Raw genomic sequence first — 19,868 nt, forward strand, 5'->3', positions numbered from 1 at the left:
ATAGCGAAGAGTAAGGGGGACATTGGGCAGGAGACGGGTTCCTCTCGTTAACGAGAAATAATCAGACCTGTGGGAATTAGTTGTTACGCAAGCTGTCGGAGCAGAATATAAAAGTTGTATCCAAGAAATAAATTTAGCCCCAAAACCGAATTTCCCCAAAACAGAAAACAAATAGTCTCACTCAACCCGATCAAACGCTTTCTCCACGTCTAACGATATAACCATTTCAGCCGCTTGAGCAACATTGGGAGAAAGCACAACATTTAACAGCCGCCTGATGTTAGACGACAGTTGCCGTCCTCTGACGAACCCTGTCTGGCTCTCTGAGATTATGTCCGGTACACAAGGGTCTAACCGACATGCTAAGACTTTAGCCAGGAGCTTTACATCCGAATTCAGCAAGCTTATTGGCCTCCAGCTGCCACATTCTTTTGGGTCCTTATCCTTCTTAAGAATGAGCGAAATTGAAGCCTGATTTAGAGTTGTGGGAAGGGAGCCTTGTTTCAAAGAATCATTGAACATATCTAAGAGTAGCGGGGTAAGTAGATGAGAGAATTTTTTATAAAAGTCAGCCGGAAAACCGTCAGGACCAGGCGCTTTGTTGTTTTGCATTAATTTAAGACAAGTGGAGACTTCTTCCAACCGTATGGGTTCATCCAGTTTACTTTTGATGTTAGGGTCTATAGTGGGGATAGCTAGGCTATCTAAAAAATGATCCATCGTCACCCTGTTAACAGGGTGTTCGGATTTATAAAGGTCAGAGTAAAAAGACGCAAAGGTAGAATTTATTTTGGCTGGATCGGTGATTATGGAGTGAGACGAGTCATAAATTTCAGTTATAAAACGAGAGGCTGACTGACGTTTAAGTTGGAGGGCCAACAGGCGGCTGGCCTTATCGCCGTATTCATAGTATGTGCCCTTTGTTCGTCTCAAGAGATAATCAGCTTTGCTTATGGTGAGCAAGTCATATTCAGACTGTAGTTTGATCCTTTTGGCATATAGATCTGGACTGGGGGAATTGGAATATTCTCTATCTATGCTGAGAATTGCGTCGATCAGCTCCTGCTGTTTTCGTTTATTTTTACGGGCCAAGTGAGAGCTATATGAAATAATATCACCCCGTATTACAGCTTTTAAGGTTTCCCAAAGAACAGAAGGAGAGGTCGACTCAGATCTATTTGTCTCAATGAAAATATCAATTCTTTTAGAGATAAAATCACAAAACCCATCACTGGCTAATAGCGCTGTGTTGAGTCTCCAGTGGTTCTTAGTTACAGGCGAAAGTGACAAATCTAAAATATGTGGTGCATGATCGGAAATAACAATCGCAGAGTATTCTGTGGATTTTACAGCCGAAAGGAGGGCTCTATCTATAAAAAAATAATCTATGCGCGAGTAGACTTTGTGGACTTTAGAAAAAAAGGAGAATTATTTCGCAACAGGGTGGAGAAAGCACCAAGGATCAATGCAGCCTAACTGGTTTGTGAGAGAAGACAGTGTTTTTGACATGGAGGTGGGTGCAAACGTCTTAGGGTGTGAGCGGTCAAGCTTAGGGTCTATCACTAGATTCAGGTCACCACCGAAAATAAGATGGTGGGTATCCAGGTTTGGAATATTGGAAAAAAGGGAGGTCATAAAATTTGAGTTGTCCCAATTAGGGGCATAAACACACACCAATACCACTGAAGTCTGGAACAATGTCCCACTCACCAAGACATAACGCCCCCCAGGGTCAGATATGACCTGTGCAGGAGAGAATTGGATACGTTTGTTAATCAGAATAGCAGCACCCCTAGATTTACTGTTGAAAGATGAGTGAAATATTTGCCCAACCCAAGATTTGCGCAGTCTATTATGATCAGAGGAACGAAGGTGGGTCTCTTGAAGGAAAGCTACATCAGTGTTAAGACCCTTAAGGTGCGAAAACACCCTGGACCGCTTTACCGGGCCCCCGAGACCCCGAACATTCCAACTCACCAGCCTGACAGAGGGCCTATCTTTCCTTCCCTGGGACATATTTGGGTTAACCATTGATCACATTGAAAGTGGAGAAAAAAAAACAATAGTAAGAGCAAAAAAGAAGTGAGCACCCAGCAGCATCCAGATGATAATAAAGTTGGATTTAAAGAAAAATAAATAAAAAATGGAGAAAATAAAGAAAAGCAAACACATACCCCCAAAAAACAAAAATGTTGAAAATGATATAACTCAAAACTTGTCAAAGTGTTTCCTAAGCTCGACATAAAACGCAAGACGAGTTGCAGGATTGGATTGCACACAACCGATTCACTTTGCAGTGGATTCCGCCTCCAAACAATCCAAAGTTTACGTCACATGAACATCATAAACAGTGAACAAACGCCAGATTTATATATTTTTTTAAAAAGTACAATAAAAAATAAAAACATTTTAAATTGAGAGAGAAAGAGGTTCCGCGTCCGACTTCAGTTAGAAAAACAGGTATTGTGTGTGTCCTGACAAAAACCGGGGCTGGCGCGCACACAAGCGCACACACACCCCGTTAATTATGTCGTTAGTCAAACAACATAAGCAAGTCCCCTTTAACTGGAGGTAAACAGAGTAATAAACTCAGTCTTTAGTCCGCTCAAATATTGAAGGTATATCTTACCTGAAATGAGTTCAGCACACACACACAAACGGGCAAAGGGCGAGAGAGAGAGAAAAAAAAAAAAGAAAAAACCTCCCGTGCGCAAAGTCCAGTGAAGTGGTCGCGAAATCCCCTATTCAGGCTCTCTTTTTACGAATCCTGAATGTTTTCCCGATAAAACAATTCAGCCTGCTCCGGGGAGTCGAAGACACGGTTCACGCCGTTGAAGGTGATTCTCAGCCGGGCAGGATAAATCATGCCGAACCGTATCCCCTTCTGAAACAGCGCGGATTTCACCTGGTTGAAGGCAGCCCGTCTCTTTGCCACATTAGCGCTGAAATCCTTATAAAACTTAATCCTGTGGCCCCGATAGGTCATGTCGCGGTGGTCCTTCGCCCACTGCGGCACCTTCTCCTTCTCGATGTAGCGGTGAAAACGCACAATCACCGGGCGAGATCCTTGGCGGGGCTTGGGGCGGAGACTCCGATGAGCGCGGTCCAGTTCCGGGCAGGTGTTATCCAGCATGTCCCCGGCTACTTCTTTGAACAAATCCGCCATAAACTGCCTTGGATTAGTGCCCTCAGCGTCCTCGGGCAGGCCAATCACTCTCAAGTTCTGGCGCTTTGAGCGAGAAATCAGGTCATCCACAGCGGTCTGAAGTGTACCGTTTCCCTCCGTTAGTGAAGCCAGCTTGGCCCGCAGCTCCACGACTTCCCGCTCCAAGCTCGTAATGCTGTCCGAATGAGACGACAGAGCCGTTTCCATCCCCGTAATAGTAGAAGTGTGCTTGGCCACGGTGGTGGTGATTGATTCAAGGGATGAATGAATCGGGGCGAGGGCCTCGCTAAGAGAGGCGGTGAGCTCCGCAGTCATGCTCTTTCTTGATTTTTCCAGCTCAATGACGAGCGTTTCTAGCGTGAGCGGAGCAGGTCCAGTAGCCATCTTGCTGTCGTCTTTCCCGGAGGGAAAAGAAAGTTGCTGTTCTTGAATCTTTCTGGCTGCTCGTGTGGATTTGTTCATTCCCACACAGAATTGACTTGCCAATGATTAAAGCAAACTGTTATACTAAAGATAAATGAAAAGTTAACGTAATTAACACAAAAAAAGTCGAAAAGATGCAGAGGCATACACCACACGTCCTTCCACTACATCGTTCAACCGGAAGTCATCCCAGAATGCTCTTTTAAGGGAGCAGTAAGATGCTCAACTAAAATGGTTAATTGCCACCTTAAAACTTGTTGCTAAGTGCATTTTGAAAACGATCTTTTTTACGGAAAAACAAATACATGTAGTGCTATTAATAGATTTCATGTTGTGATATGGTAGTTGTTCGGACCCAGATGTAGGAGAGAGCAGGAGGCAGGAGTTCTCCAAAGCAAAGATTTATTTAATTCAAACAAAAGGCGCCGCTTTGCAGGAAGGCAAAATTGGAACTAGGATCAAAAATACCAAACTCATGGGAAACACGGAGGGAGGAAACAATACGGACCAGCGGGGAGCAAGGGAAAGACAAGACTAGATATACACAAGGGATAACGAGACACAGGTGCAGACAATCAGGGCAGATGGGAAAGTCAAACCAGAAGGTCAAACAAGAACTTAAAGGGATGAGACTCATTAGCGCCACCCTTCGCCACGACGGCCGTCGGGGGTACTGCAACCAACCGGCAGCCGGGGAGAACGGTGAGAACGCGCATGCAGCGTCATGTGACCTCACATCCGCAGGACAGCGTGGGAAATTCGGACCCACAATTGCAGCACATTTTGCAGCACACAGCCTGTTCAAGGCAACGGAGAGATATGCTAGAGGGCTCATTCGTTTTGGTTTGGAACGCTTCATCTGACATTATTACTAGAAAACTTAAAACGTATACACATTTTTTTCATAAATCCTGCCTCAATCCTGCCTCATGCTCCTTTAAATACAAGGACATAGGCTTCAAAATAAAACAGGAAGGGTGAAACCCTGACATTTCACTTTCAGTTAAATTCCCATGTTTTGTTAAAGCAGAAAACTATTGACCCCTTATTTTATTTGAAGTGTTGACTATATATTGAAACGTAAAAAACACTTCCAATTTTGTATTTAACAATTTCTAAAGTAATTATTTTTCAAACCATTATGAATACATTAGGTCAGTGTTTCCTTACCTCTGTCCTCAAGGCCCACTGTCCTGCATGTTTTAGATGTTACCCTGCTTTTCAGCACACCGTGATACAAGTGGCTGTGTCATACAACAGAATTGTGCAGCCAGGCCTTGATGACAAGCTAAATAGGACCATTAATTAGAATCAGGTGTGATGATGAAGGGAAACATCTAAAACATGCAGGACAGTGGGCCTTGAGGACCGAGGTTGGGAAACACTGCATTAGGTAAGTGTATTTATTCTTGATTTAGTTGTTTACATTTTTTTTAAATAATGGTTTTCGTTTGTATAAAAAAAAAAAATCCTGGGTGTTTCAGAGGTCTCAGAAATTAATTTATCACATATGAAACATCCAGCCTTATAGGGTTAACACAAGACACTGGCATTTTTTACATGTCACAGCTGATATTTTCAACAGTACTGCTTTTAACATGCTCTCATATATGGTGCAGCCCTAGTGTGAATGTATGTCATGTATACAGATATTTGAACCATTCCATAATGAGGTTTTATCTAGAGCAGTGTTTCCCAACGTCGGTCCTCAAGGCCCACTGTCCTGCATGTTTTAGATGTTTCCCTTCATCATCACACCTGATTCTAATTAATGGTCCTAATTAGCTTGTCATCAAGGCCTGCACAATTCTGTTGATGACACAGCCACTTGTATCACGGTGTGCTGAAAAGCAGGGTAACATCTAAAACATGCAGGACTAGGGGTGGGTATTGGGAAGGACCTCACGATACGATACGCATCACGATACTTGAGCCACGATACGATACACATTGCAATATCACGATTATGCGATATCCCGATTATTATATTCTACATAGTTCACCGAAAAATTTAAAAATGCATTACACATCTTAAAATCCAAGTTGTATATATGTACATCAGATGATAGTGATGGATCTTAAAATCCGAGGTTGCACCTTCATCAGATTATAGTGACAATTCATGGGACAAACTGAGTCAAAACAATGTTTTATTATAACTATACAAACTAAAGTTACAACATATTTGTATATGTTTTTCGTATTATTTACATCATATGAAATTAACATTAAATTTAGTATGAGGTTGCTTTAATTATGTGGCAAATGATAATAAACACAAGAAAGATGGGTACTAAAACCAAGGACAGGCACAGTGATCAGTCAGTATAGATATAAATCCATAAATAAATAAACCTCTGTCCATTGTTTTTCATTTTTTAAGGACAGGCAATTGTGTTATATAAAAAATAAATTATAAAATGAAATAAAACGTGAAATAAAACCTGATCTCAGTGCAGGGCCCTCCCAGGGTTGGTAGAGAGTGGCAATGCCCAGGACTGTCACTTAGGTAGGAGCACTGGGTGATATAATGGGAAAAAAATCGGGGATAAAAAAAATAAAAAATAAAAATAAAAAATCGATATTCAAATTTTGAATATCGATATTGAATCGGCTGGAAAAGTATCGCGATATATTGCCATATCGATATTTTTGCCCACCCCTATGCAGGACAGTGGGCCTTGAGGACCGAGGTTGGGAAACACTCATCTAGGATTCAACTTTGCAATATCTCCACAACAGCCATCAGTCATGGACTGAGTCAATGAAGATTGAAGAAGATAAGGAAGAAGAAGAAGGGCAACATCAAGCTTACTAGAGAGGATGTCGAAAAATAACAAGCTTCCTTTTTTAGCTGTGCTGAGTCCATTGAGGAGGATGTAAGTTTCAATGCTTAGAAACACCGGAAACTGGCTACACAGACACATATCTCCTTTCTTGACTCACACCCACCCATCAAAACTCTGAACCATTGGACTGAGGCTATTCCCACTAAGACAGAGGAAAAAGAAATGGAACACAAACACATCAACAAAGACTTCAAAGGATACCTGAGCCTGGCCTTTGTCAAGTCAGTAAAGAAATATGAAGAAAAAGAGGACAAGACAAACAAACAACCAATAAAACAAAACAAAACAAAAACAAACACTCCAACACTAAAGACATGAAAAGAAAAACAGATGCCAAGATGTTGTCTTTCAATATGTGGTAAGAGTGTCTGAAAATGTTAGAAGGATTATCTCCAAACATGACATCCCGGTGCATTTCAAACTGAACAAAAACATCTGATGAAAACTGGTTCACCTGCAGGACAAAACATGCAAACAGGAACTGAGCACTGTGTATGTGTATAATTCATTCTTGGCAGTACTTTTACTTTTACCTTTTGAAACCCAGCTGCCTCATTTTCCAGCTCAGTCGTGGATCTTGCTGCTGCTCCATCATTGTCTCCTACCACATATGGAGAAGCTGAGCCACCTTCCTTGCTTTCTTGCAGCCAGGTCAAGAGGCAATGGGCGAGCCTGAACAGGAACAAGGTCAGATGTCTGGATGACATCAGCTTCAGAGTCCTGAAAGCCTGCACCAGCTATGTGGATTCTGCAGAACCTCTTCAGCATGAACCTGAGCCAAGAGAGGGTTCCATGGCTGTGAAAGACCTCTTGCCTTGCTCCTTTACCAGAAATATCTCATCCGTCTTTCTCCTAATGACTATAGACAATGGCCGGGTTTCCCAGATCCGACCTCTCTTAAGGATTTAAGAGAGGTTCAAAGAAGGTTTCAACTAAGAAGGTACCCTAAGATACGGATGTTTCCCAGATGACTTCTTAACACCTTCCTTTAGTTTCGCTCTTTTAGAAGCTCTTTGGAGGAGCTGTCCACCACCACGGTTCTGAAACCAAATCAATCGATGCCAGGCAAATGGATCACCGATCACTATCAGCGCATTTTCACGCGCAGCACTGCTACCTAACGCACTAATTCCCTGCTGCCTGTGCGTTATGTGTGTTATAATGAAAAACTAAGATGATAAATATACTTCAATGACCCTTTTTCATGATGAAAACAAGACTGCAACTAAATAAGAAGTAGTCTTGGTAAGAGAATAATGAGGAAATGTATTGTTTTTATTAAATGTGAAAACGGCCGAAGAAATGGCATAAATTGCGCCAAAATTACACGATTAATTCAAAATGGCCGACTTCCTGTTCGGTTTCGGCCATGGCGCCAAGAGACTTTTCTTTAAGTTGCGACATGATACAGGTGTGTACCGATTTTCGTGCATGTACGTCAAACCGTATGGTTGGGCTTGAGGCACAAAGTTTTCTAGGGGGCGCTGTTGAGCCATTAGGCCACGTCCATTAATGAAAACCATGAAATATCAAATTTTTCGCCAGGCCTGGCGTGCAAAATTTGGTGACTTTTGGGGCACGTTTAGGGGGGCAAAAAGGCCCTCATTTCGTCGGAAGAAAAACAACGAGAACGAGAACAATTCCTACAGATACAATAGGGCCTTCGCACTGTCACTGCCAAAGCTTTAAAGAGCAAAACAATTTCCGATTTGATGCTTTCATGCATTGATGAATGTGATAATCTCCTTATTGCTCCACACTTAAATAATATTTCTATGCTGCTATTTTCTTATCACTTCAGTGGAGCTGAACATGGAGTAAAAGCCCGCTATAAGTTCGTCGCTTTCAGCCATTCCATTCATTGCGCTCTAAAACGAGGATGTGTTTCCAGTTCAACAAACGGCTTTGTAAATTGATCCAGGCCAGGAAGTATACTGTGTATTTAAAATAGCAGGAAATAGTGAAAAGAAGACGATAGCCAACCACTCGCTCATTCTGAACTGAAAGGATGAATAAATGTGCTCGTATGCATTAAATTTCCAAATCCTGAACAGGCTTAAGCTCTGTGACCTTTCGAGTGCTGGAGCCACGCAATACTTTCACCACACACACTGAATCATACATTTCAAAGCCACAGAAACACAAACTGAGGTGGTAATGTTACTGAATTCAAATGTTGCCTGCTGAGAATACTACAGTGGGGAGAATTTGAAATCACTGACCCGTTTGACATGTTTAATCCTAAAATGGTAACACAAATCTCGAGGGTGGATTGCATTTGCACAAAGTAAATAGCACTCATCATTCTGCAGATCCAATCATTAATTTACAACAGCATTCACCAGGATCCACACACCCACACACACACTTACTGCAAGAACAAGGAATATATTTCCCTCACTTAAGGTTAAACATTTATGGCTCACTCACATCTTGATTGTTTGATTTCAAATCAATTTTGGTGAAAAGTAAAACTTTTCGTAAGTGTGTCACTGTCCACTTGTAGTTATATTTGGAGCCAAACTTGTTTTTTATAGACTGAAGATGAAGATGTACAGTTTGAACTGAGGGTCCAACAGCTCACTCAGAAATCTTTCGGTGCCAGGCACAGAGCTGGGACTTCAAGATAAACAGCCGCATCAATTCTCCATGCAGTCGGCATGGAAATAAACCAGTTCGACTTCAATTTAATTACAGTTTAATGGTAAAAAAAAAAACAACAACCCAAAAACAGACACACACAATAAAGCACATTTAGATCAAAAGCACCCCCAGCTTCCACAACTTGTCCCAAGGAGAAAAGAAAGAAAGAAATAATAAAAAATTGGTTCAACCCTGGGTTATATGCATTTTCAGTGTGATCTAGAGTACAGGGAAGATTAGCTATATTCAGTTTGGTTAAGTATGTCATGAGGATTGTTGGAGCCATGGAAGTGCTATTCAAATGCTAAATCTGTTTTTTCAGCTCCTGGCATAAGACACGATGAAGTGCAGCTCGAGTGGGACATGAGATCCATGTTCATAATGTATGTCATAATAAATATACAGCTAATACTAAAATCTCTATATTTTTACCAGATGGTAGTTGTAATAAAAGCAGACTCAGCAGAGAAATACACAAGGAACTCCGTCGTTTACTTTTGATGCGTGGGCTAACGTGTCTTGTGGGACTGTTCTTCAAGCTTTCGCAAAAGCCGGCATCATTTCCGAGGGGCCGCATGGCATGGAAAGTGACTGACAGCGAAGAAAGTGTTGTCAGTTGTCAGGACTCAGCCAGTCAGGCTTCATCCGCAGCCCGCCAGCCCTCCCGGTCTCAGGCTGAGTCCTGACAACTGTTGCATATTTGATTTAGCGCAGCTGTTTAATTCAGAAATGGAGGATGAGGACTTTGATGGGTTTGATTAATGACGCTTGTTTTAATTTTTGATTATTCATTGGTGATTTAAAAAATGTTAGTACTTTGTAATAAAGACTTAATTAAAGCAAAATCAAACTCAGTTTTGCTCCTGCTCTATTTTGAAATACGCACACTTGTATGCTTGTGTGTGGGTTGTTGTAACTAAGGCGGTGCGCCATTTGTGTGTGTAGACGGCGCCTTTTCGTTCGGTGCGCCGTGTGTGTGTGTGTTAAATACAGAAATGGTACACATAACTGAGGCTGCGCCTTTCCAAACGGCGCGCCGTATGGTCGCGAAAATACGGTAATTGAGTTGAGGCAAAATATGTCTATCACCCCTGGTGGATGACTGTGGTATAGGTGATAGGAGACTGACTCATAAAGGTTAAAAATGCCTTCAGTTTTGTAATGAAATGGAAAAAAATATAAACAATAAACATCAAATAATAATTTTATGCCAAAATTAGATTTTTATTTAATTTTTATTTGAGGGTCCGGCCCTAAGGTGACTGGCCCTCTGACAAATATAGTTGGTGACCCCTGCTTTACAGAAATATACTAAAGAGACCTTCAAACAACATTATAAGACATGTAAAAAGTGTGGCTCCATAATTTACACTTTGGGCCCGATTTACTAAAGGTTTGCGTGTGTAAAAACGTGTGCAACTTGACAGCACCCGCAAACCAAAGTGCCAGCTGATCTACTAACAGCGTGCAAAGAGGACTGCGTCTCTCAAATGCGCAAAATAGCACACGTAATCCATTTAGTACTTTTGCCCTGATGAATAATCAATATGGGGCGTACCCACCAGAAATCGCTAAATACTGGGAGGGGAACATGCAAATATCTCCATTTACCACGCGCAATGAGATTTACCAAGCCTGAAAGTAATTGCGGGGATTGTCATTGCGTCTGTATTTAATACGTTCGAAAGGAAGGTGCTAATCGCCACATGCAAAAGGAGAAATATTTTATTTGAATGTTAAATCGAGTATTATTCAGCAAAAGGTTACCACAGGAGGTACATTCATTTTTTTATTTGTGATAATAAATAAATCACGTGTTTTCATGGAGAAAAAAGTGTTTCTCATTGTGTGCCTATACTTGTTCTGCAGTCATACCCCGGTGTTGTGCAGTATTCAGCACCCCTGCCGTGAAAAGCACCCCCTCGTCTGACAAAAATGATATTCTCATTCCGTGTTCTGTTCATGTTCTGTTGTCCATGTTCTGTTTAGCGTCCAGTTTTGTGTTAATGATTCATGTTTAAATGCGCTCATGGATTCGGGTAAAAAAAAAAAATCGGGTGAATGGTTATTGATGTCATTAATTAATAGCCTGCTTACTGTGTTGTCTTCCATAATATTTGTAAATATATATAATATAAACTCCTAAGTATGTGTTTGTGTGAGTGTGTATATATAAATATATTGAAGTGTCAGTGTGTTGTTTTTTTTCTTGGTCTACTTAATATTGAATATACGAGGGGGTGCTTTTCACGGCAGGGGTGCTGAATACAACAATTTGCCTCTTCCACTAATATCTCTATAACTCCAACTCGTCAAATTTCATTTTGCGCTTGCAACTATATCCTGCATTCCATCCACTCTCCATGGCGCAAAGTTTGCGCCGCAAACCGTCAGACGCGCAACACCTCATTTAAATACTGAGGTTTGCAACTGTTATCAATTGCGCACGCAATCTTAGTTGATCACCCGCAAAACACACAACAACAGCACGCGCAAACTTTTTCAGTGCACACGCAATTTAGTACTCTTTATTTAGGATCTTAGTAAATCGTGCCCTTTGTGTATAAGAAAATCTGTTCTTACGATGTTCAAAAGTTGAGTTCTGGACCGACTCCAGCACCAGGTCAGCAGCAGCACTACCTGGTCCAAGATGCTTCAAAATGGGTAACAGTAGATTGTGTAGCACATATGATGCAGGCACCAGTTAATTACAGAAAAATGTTCAATTTTTGAAATAGGGGGCTATGGCACTGAATTGCTTTATGCACCTGAATGCTCCTGGTTTCCATATAATTTTTTTTCCAGTCAGTAACCAGGGATACAAATAGCAATTTGTTTACTAAAAAAAAAAAATGTTCAGCAATGCTTACAATGCCTGAGAGCCACAATAGCAATAATAACTGATAAACATTTTTTTAAATGTTATTTATACTATGCAAGCCCAGTCATTATTTTTTTGGCAGATAGGTTGAATTGTGAGCTGCATGACGATTAGCTCATGTGTGCAACGTGATTCAATCGTGATGCAAAGTTCTGGAAGCACAAGGGTTTTTTTTGTTTTTAAACCCTTGGCCACGTGCCCACTGCCCTGAGATGGTGTTCAGGTGACTCTAGTGGGAATAAAAAAGAAAGGCATACCCAACAGTGAAGGTCAAATGAAATATTCCATGGAATAATTGATCAGTGACATTATACAGTCGAGAAGCGTGACTACCCCCAATATGGCATAAGTTGCGTCTAACACTTTTTAAAAGTGTAATTTCTGCACAACATAAAATCTGCTCCAATATAATATACATTTCCTCAGATTGTATTGATTGAATATAAAATAAAGCCAACATGTGATGTGATGATTTGACTTGCCTGAGTCGTTGATTACATTTGCCTCCTCGTTGAACAGTAATCTGTATGACCCTCTGCTGGAAAAAACACGGTTTTGATCCATCATTCTTTTGGGTCCTTTCAAACCCCCAAGTAAGACAATTTTGGGATGGTATGGAAAATGAACTGTTAAAGTAAAAAAAGAATCTCAGTATTTTCTTTTGTCTCAGCTCCATTTCATTTGTTTACATATTCCTGTATGTCCATATTTTCCATTTCAGGCCTAAAATATACTCGCTTTTATCACTGTGTAATGTCGATACTTCTACTTTCATGACTAATCTGGTGCCATGCTCTCTTCAATAATGTCTTAAAGATGCGCTACTACAGGGTAGGGGTGTAATGATACACTAATCTCACGATAACGATACGATACGATATTATAGCGGTATTTTTTTTAACAACCTTGAATGAGGAACATATGACTGGAAAAAATTGTCTTTTATTTGAAAGACACAAAATACAAAACAATGCTGTGCGTTTTCCCTATTGTTACAGTTTGTTTAAGTTTTAAAGAGAAAGCCAGGCCAACCATTTTCCACAAACTGAACTAAAAGTAAATGTCAGGTTTGCATTATGCATCTTCAGTTTCATACAAGTACAAATATTTTGCCACAAACTGAATAGTTTCTCTCATGTATGATTTTACTTTTTTCTTTTTTCGGATGCGCGTTACTAGTCAACACAATAGATTAATATTAATATTCCAATATCGCGATACAGTTTGTCACCTCCACGACACGTATTGTGACGTTTTTGTATCACAAAATTTTGTGGCACGATATATTGTTACACCCCTACTACAGGGTAATTTCTTCGTTTCTTTTTCTCAAAAACTATCGACACTTGTCTTTATACGAACAGGTCAGAACTCCAGCCAAATAAGACAAAACATGATATATATTGGGTTTACACTGGCTGTGATAAAACAAGTAACAAATCAAAGAAAATAGCAGAATCTTTGTTTTTTTCCACTAATATTGCAACTTTTTTGTCATCATGATACACACCCTTAGTGTTTCCACTTCAACAAATTTACAGTAGCCCGTGTGTTCATTTGCTTTTAAGGCAGGCAGGTCATTTTTTTCTAATGTTGCATAAGAAAGTGACAAATAAATGGGTACACATTCACCATATTTGTGAGCTGTGAACAAGCTCACGCCCTGTGACTTCTTGAGTGCTGGAGCGACAATATTTTCACTGCATGATGGAAAACAACTTAATAGCTTTAGAAGATGCAACAGCATGGTCGGGGTGGTGATGAGACTGGATGAAGCTTAGCCTGCGGTGAACCGTGATGGAAGTGGCTGAAAATCACTGACATATAGCCATGTTTCACTTACCACGTCACTGAAATGAAAAGGACTTCAAAGAAGCAAGCTGTATTTATCATTATGCACATCAACAACAACAATGTTGTCCACTTTGAGAGAGTCAATTTAGGACAATTTCAATGTCATTGCTCCCAGAAATATTGCAGTTGCTCCAATGGAGCACCTGTATGCACCACCTGTACTCTGGGCAAATCCTGTATGCATGCAAATATGTATAAATATGTCCTTGATCCTGCTAGTGATGCGGGCCGAGTGGTTATCTACGCACAGCGCCAACAGCCACTCTATCTCCCAGTTTGGAGGTTCAGAGCCGCCCCCCTCCCCAACATGAGCCTCACTATGGTTTTGTCATAGGACAGGGGACTCGGCACACAGTTGACGCTGAGGGCGAGGACATTGGGTCCTAGTCTGGTTCTCTGAGAATGATCTGACAGATTGGCTTTTAGCCAAGGGCAGATGGAGTGTGATAACCAGAGTTAAAGATGAGTTGAGTTGAGTTGAGTAAAAGAAAGTTGAAAGTCTACAAAAAGCAGCCGGACATAGCTAACTTGATTGCTTTGGTCGGGTCAGGGAGGTATGAAGAGCCTCCCCTCGCCTATAAATCAATTACATATATATGCTAATTGTTGTGTGCCCAGTTTCACTGAGGATGATGTTGTTCCTGATGACTTTCTCAAAGTACCTAATTTCATTAGATGTTAAAGTCACTATAGTCTTTCAACCTAAATAAAACCATCTTTAATTTCTTCTCCATTCACTTTTTCTTTATCTTATTCTGTAAAGCAATTTGTGCTAAACAAGTTGCATTGATAGGGCTATATAAGTACAGATTGAGTACTTGGTTGATTTCTTTAAGCAAATCCATGGTTTGGAGTTTCTGTTAGTTTAGGCTTTCTTGCGTTCTTTGTCTTAATGCCTCCACACCTGTGGATTTCCACTTAGTTTTTCTTCATTGTTCAGTTTGACCTTACCTGTTTGCATGTTCTTACCTCTCGTGGTCACACTGACTACTGACACATGTTCTTCATCTTAGCCAGCTTTTTGTGTATCTGTATCTGTGTGTGTGTGTGTAGTCATGTAGTCACATGGTGGTGCTCACCTGCTTTGCTTTCCCTTGTTCCCCCCCCCCCCCCCCCCCCTGTTTTTTTTTTTTACCTCATTCTGAGTTCTGGTTATTAGATCCCTTTGAATATCCTGCATGCGTTATTTTTGGCCCATGAACTTCATAACCAGGGACATTAAAACAAAACAAAAATAAGTTGAGCAATTAAAAACGGATAATAATAATTAAAACCAAGGGAGCCATAAGGCAGAAAAAAACAAACCACCAACTTTTGGACCGTGGGTGTTATTTTCTGTATAACTAAGTGCCATTTAACTGCATGATTTGCAGCGAGCCAGATGTTATAGACACAAGCTTTTTTTTTTACTCATTTATTTTTAATCAAACTCTGTTATCTGCTGAAATGGAGCACCCAATTCTGGCCAATTATTTTATAAGATAAATCTTAAAGATATTGCAAATTATTTTAGGGAAACAGAACAGATGTCTGCAGATGCAGAGTCTACGATTTTGATCCTCTTCTCAAATCAAATCAAACTTTATTTATATAGCACTTTTCCTACACATAATGAAACACAAAGTGCTTAACAGAAAAAAAAAAAAAAAACAAGAAAAAACAAATAAACATAAAACTTATTAATGCCCCCCCCCCCCCCCCCCCCCCCCCTCCCCGCAGACAAAAGCACACTACAATTCACCTAAATTCCTAAATTACACACACAGACACGCACGCAGACACATGGTGTAGACATGGCTAAGCAGAGAGGATACAGGTGACGAAACGGTAACAGGGAGCTGTCCACGCCAGGAGGTCTCATAGCCCCCAGCTACAAGGGGGGGGGGCCCACAGAGACCATCCCGGCCCGGACGGAAAGAGGAGTCCACACCACAGCGGTGAAGCCGTGGTGCAGAGCTCCACAACCATCCAGGCCAGAACGACCCCCAGGACGACCCCCTGCAGGCCAGAGTCACTCCCAGCATGGAGGCTCCCCATGAGGAAACACTGGATATAAAAGCTACAAGAAAACAGGATAAAATACACTAAAGGAGTTTATAAAAAACATAAAACATACAAACATAAAATCCTAAAAGTATGTCTAGAAAGTAAGACATTAAAAACTAAAATAATAAAACAGTAAAATGTATAAAATAGACCATAAATAACAACTAAAATATTTAGATAAAACATTGAAATTAAACAAAAATAAAATACGATAAGAAAGGATAAACTAAATATAAAACAGAGCAGTAAGATTCAATAAAAATAAGGGTGAGCATAAGAAATGTAAAAGAGTTAAATGAGTCAGTTAAAAGCCTGATTAAAGAGATGGGTCTTGAGCCTCTTTTTAAAAACATCAACAGTCTCTGCGGCCTATTCTATCAAGATACAGAATCTGTGGCTTTATTTTTGGTTAAACCGAGCTGGGAGATGTTTTTTTTTTGTTAGATAGCACAGATAGCAAAGATAGCGCAGGATGTCAGTGAGCACAGCATGGAAGGGGGATTTCAACAGGTGCCACTTGAGGAGAAGGGCAAAAAGCAGGAGAATGAACAAAAAGAAACTACGCTCATTTTCACCGAGGTGTCAATAAAAGTCAAATTTGATACCGTGGCTCAAAACAAAGAGTGGTGATTTGATGTTCATTCTTAGGGATTTGTAACAGATGGCAAGTTAAAAATATTGATAATGTAAGCAATTAGGCTCTGCCCACATTTATTAGTTATTGCACTGACCGAGTCTGACAAACCATCAAAAAATCTGAATTGCATCTGCCAATTACAATAAAGACAACTACTGCCACTCCGGGAAAGTTTACCCAACGCTGATCTGATGTTACTACATTTACCTGAAGTTCATGTGATGAGGAGACCACTAGAGCTATGACTACCTGATAGTGCTGCGTGCAGCCAGTTTATAGTGTTTTTTTTTCAGTGAATAAAACATGGGTAAAACAGTATAGGGTTTTACTTTCTCTTATTCAGCCTCATGCATCTCTAATGCAAACCTGCTGCGTTTCTCTTACCAACAAAGCAGCAGTAGAAAACAGACATTCAGCGATGAAACAGAGCAGAACCGTCTCCAACTGTGACGATCACAGTTTGAAATATGAAAGGAGCGCATGCTACCGTGGGGGGTGAATTGAAAACCTGACACTAAATGATAATACTACTGCTGTCAAGTACCGAGATCTGATGAAAAAATTAAAATGGGAGTATTTTGCAACAGTACCATTGACCCCATGTATCACACATACATTCACTGCAAATGCGATACACATCTCATTGGAAGTGGATGCAAGATGAAATCAAGAAGGTTCTCATGAAAGGTGGTTAAAAGAAAAACTGAAAAGTACAAAAAGGTTTCATTACTGTGCTGGCATTATCCTTTACAATGATAGCTGATGTTATCTTTGGCAGAGCTCATATCTTTTAACGCTCAAGAGATAAAAACTCACGCTTTTCTAATTTTTCTAGGGAAAGAGCTTTACTGTGAAAAAATCAGTACAATTCCTGAAAGTACTTACAGCATACGTTGGACTTGGCTCGGGTATTTGAACTCGGCATCCCAAAATGTTTGTCAAAAAGATGGGGCCATCCATTATTATCTCCTAAAAAATACAGGAAAACACAAACACAGGTGTTAATTCTCATTATTTGCTCTGTTATCAGTAGTCGACTGATTCAAATGTTTTACTGTCACATGACAAAATAGATTTCTCCATTCTTGTTTTTTTTTCTATAAAAGAGAAATACATTTTTCACTTTATCACATTATAGGAAAAAAATGGTTATGGTTACAATTCTATGCATTTTAATAATTCACATCAAAAGTAATCTTATTGCACTTAAAGGAGCATGAGGCTCCTGAAATGAGACTCTCTAGCGCCACCCTTCGCCACGACGGCCGTCGGGGGTACTGCAGCCAACAGCAAAGCCGGCACGGGAGAACGGGGAGAACGCCAAATGTCTGGCTGCACTCAAACACAGGGGCACACGCTAGATTTAGTGCTATCCTGTGGGCTACCTGTGCAAAACCTAAAGGTCCATGATGTATTTTCTCTGATCATATGCCTGTGTTATTTGAAATCCCTTCTGACGGTCATACCGCTAACCGTTGCGCTCCTGCGCGCAAGTGCCGTATCATAAACCCAACTACTGCTACTCGTTTCTCTACTGCATTTAAAAGTGCTGCAGAGGCTCAAATACCTGCTCATTTTGATACTGAGCTCATTTTATTCTACTTGCAAAAACATCCTGGACAGCCTTTTAAAACACTGCGCCCTAAAACAAAAAAAGAGCCATGGCTAACTGACACTTCTCGCTCAGTCAGGCGAGAGTGTAGGAGGGCAGAACACAGGTGGAAAAAAGAAAAAAAGTTACATGTACCTTTTGACATTCTAAACTTTAGAATGTCAAAAGGTACATGTAACTTATCTTGTTTCCAACTTAAACTTATCTTTTTTCCTTTAGAATCTAAAGGAAACATATAGACAGATATCAAAAACTGTTAAATCTGAAAAAACTAAATATTTTTCTGATATTGTTGCACGCAGTTGCAATGAAGCCCGTGTTCTTTTCAATACTATTAACACTGTTCTCAATATCCACCAGCCTGTTGAGTTGGACACCTCCTCAGTTAGTGGGGAAACATTCCAGCAGTACTTTACATCCATAATTACCAGCATCAGAGCACTGATAACCCCTCCCTCTATCTCTGTCACCTGCCCTGTCACTTTTAGTCAGTTTGAACCAATACCTCTCTCCGCTTTAAGCAAATCCGTGGGCCAAATGAAAATATCATCGGGTCCAGTAAATAGTGTTCCTTCAATTCTCATTAAACAGACAAATGAGACCACAGGTCCCAGTGTTGTGCTACCGTCATGTGCTCATGTGAACTCTGGACTCATGAATGTTTTGTGAACATTTTGTGAATGTGAATTTGACTTTAAAGCCGGCTCAGCCCGAAATAAACTTTGGATGCCTCTTAAAATGGCTGCTTTGAAAAACTACAAAGACCAGTGTGCCTTGGGGGCGGCGCCTGAAGCGGCGCACGTCCAATTACTGGCCAGGCGCTTATTACGTCACGCAGCCCGCGGAGCACAAAAATCTCTGTTTTTTCCCCCAAACACTCTCTCTTCCTCAGCTCTTCATTCTGTGCAGTTCGTTAGCTCTTGGTTTCTTGCCAAAAGCCCATCGGGATCACGTCTCCTGCCCTCCCCGGTCGGGGGGGGGGAAATCAGGGATCGCCCGCATCGGAGCTGGCCTGGGGATCCGTATGGCCAGCTGTGGCCCGGGGCGCTGCACCGCTGCAGCGCTTCCTCTCTCCCTCTGCTACTAACTTTTCTTTGAGTTCTTTTGCCAGGAGGTTCCGATGCTCCAGCAGCGCGTCCAGATCAGCCCGAGAAGCAGATTCTCTTGCGTCCGTGAAGCCCGCGTCTCGGTGATGAAACGGGAGCTGCACTGATTACAGTGGACTGTCCCGCACCTGGAGGCCACGTCAAGAGGCTCCGTGATCGGAGAGATCGCCCGGGCTGTTGCACGCTGCAAGACTGTCTTTTTTTTTTTTCAAAGTAGGAACAGGAGAGGAGCCGAGGGGCTGGGAGGACCCCTGCAGAAGCAATCTGCCTGTGGGATCCCCGCAGGACAGAGGAACTGAGCCGAACCGAGCCGCATGGTGGAGCCGAGCCGAAACGAAGCTCTCCCACACCGGGAAAACCCCGGCAGAAACCTGATCACCCCCGACAGAGCCTGCAGCCCCAGATCCGGAGACCGGGAGGTGTGAGGTTTATGTGTTTTGGGCGATCAGTTTAATCTAGAGCGGTTCAGAGCTAAATTTGTGTTTAATGAAGTTACTGTACGCATATTACTGTGTAACGCCGGCAACTCCCCGGCATCATTATAGTTTGTTTATTTTGTGGCGCCATCTTCGCCAGTTATCTGTGGTTTTAAATACCGCGCCGTCACCCGGTCTGATTGAACGTGGCGTGGTGAGGGCGCCGCCATCTTTA

The 19,868-nt window shown here is 41.3% G+C and overlaps 1 protein-coding gene across 1 annotated transcript in view; it reads right to left on the bottom strand.

The window, feature by feature from the left end:
* rxfp1 (relaxin family peptide receptor 1) overlaps nucleotides 1-19,868 on the bottom strand; it is a 180,392-nt gene that overhangs the window by 51,529 nt on the left and 108,995 nt on the right. Inside the window, exon 7 of the mRNA XM_061726495.1 lies at nucleotides 17,385-17,468. Within this exon, the coding sequence (XP_061582479.1) occupies nucleotides 17,385-17,468 (84 nt within the window). The remainder of the gene's footprint in view (nucleotides 1-17,384; nucleotides 17,469-19,868) is intronic.

The sequence above is a fragment of the Cololabis saira genome, chromosome 7 (assembly GCF_033807715.1).
Source record: "Cololabis saira isolate AMF1-May2022 chromosome 7, fColSai1.1, whole genome shotgun sequence".
Classification (NCBI taxonomy): Eukaryota; Metazoa; Chordata; class Actinopteri; order Beloniformes; family Belonidae; genus Cololabis; species Cololabis saira.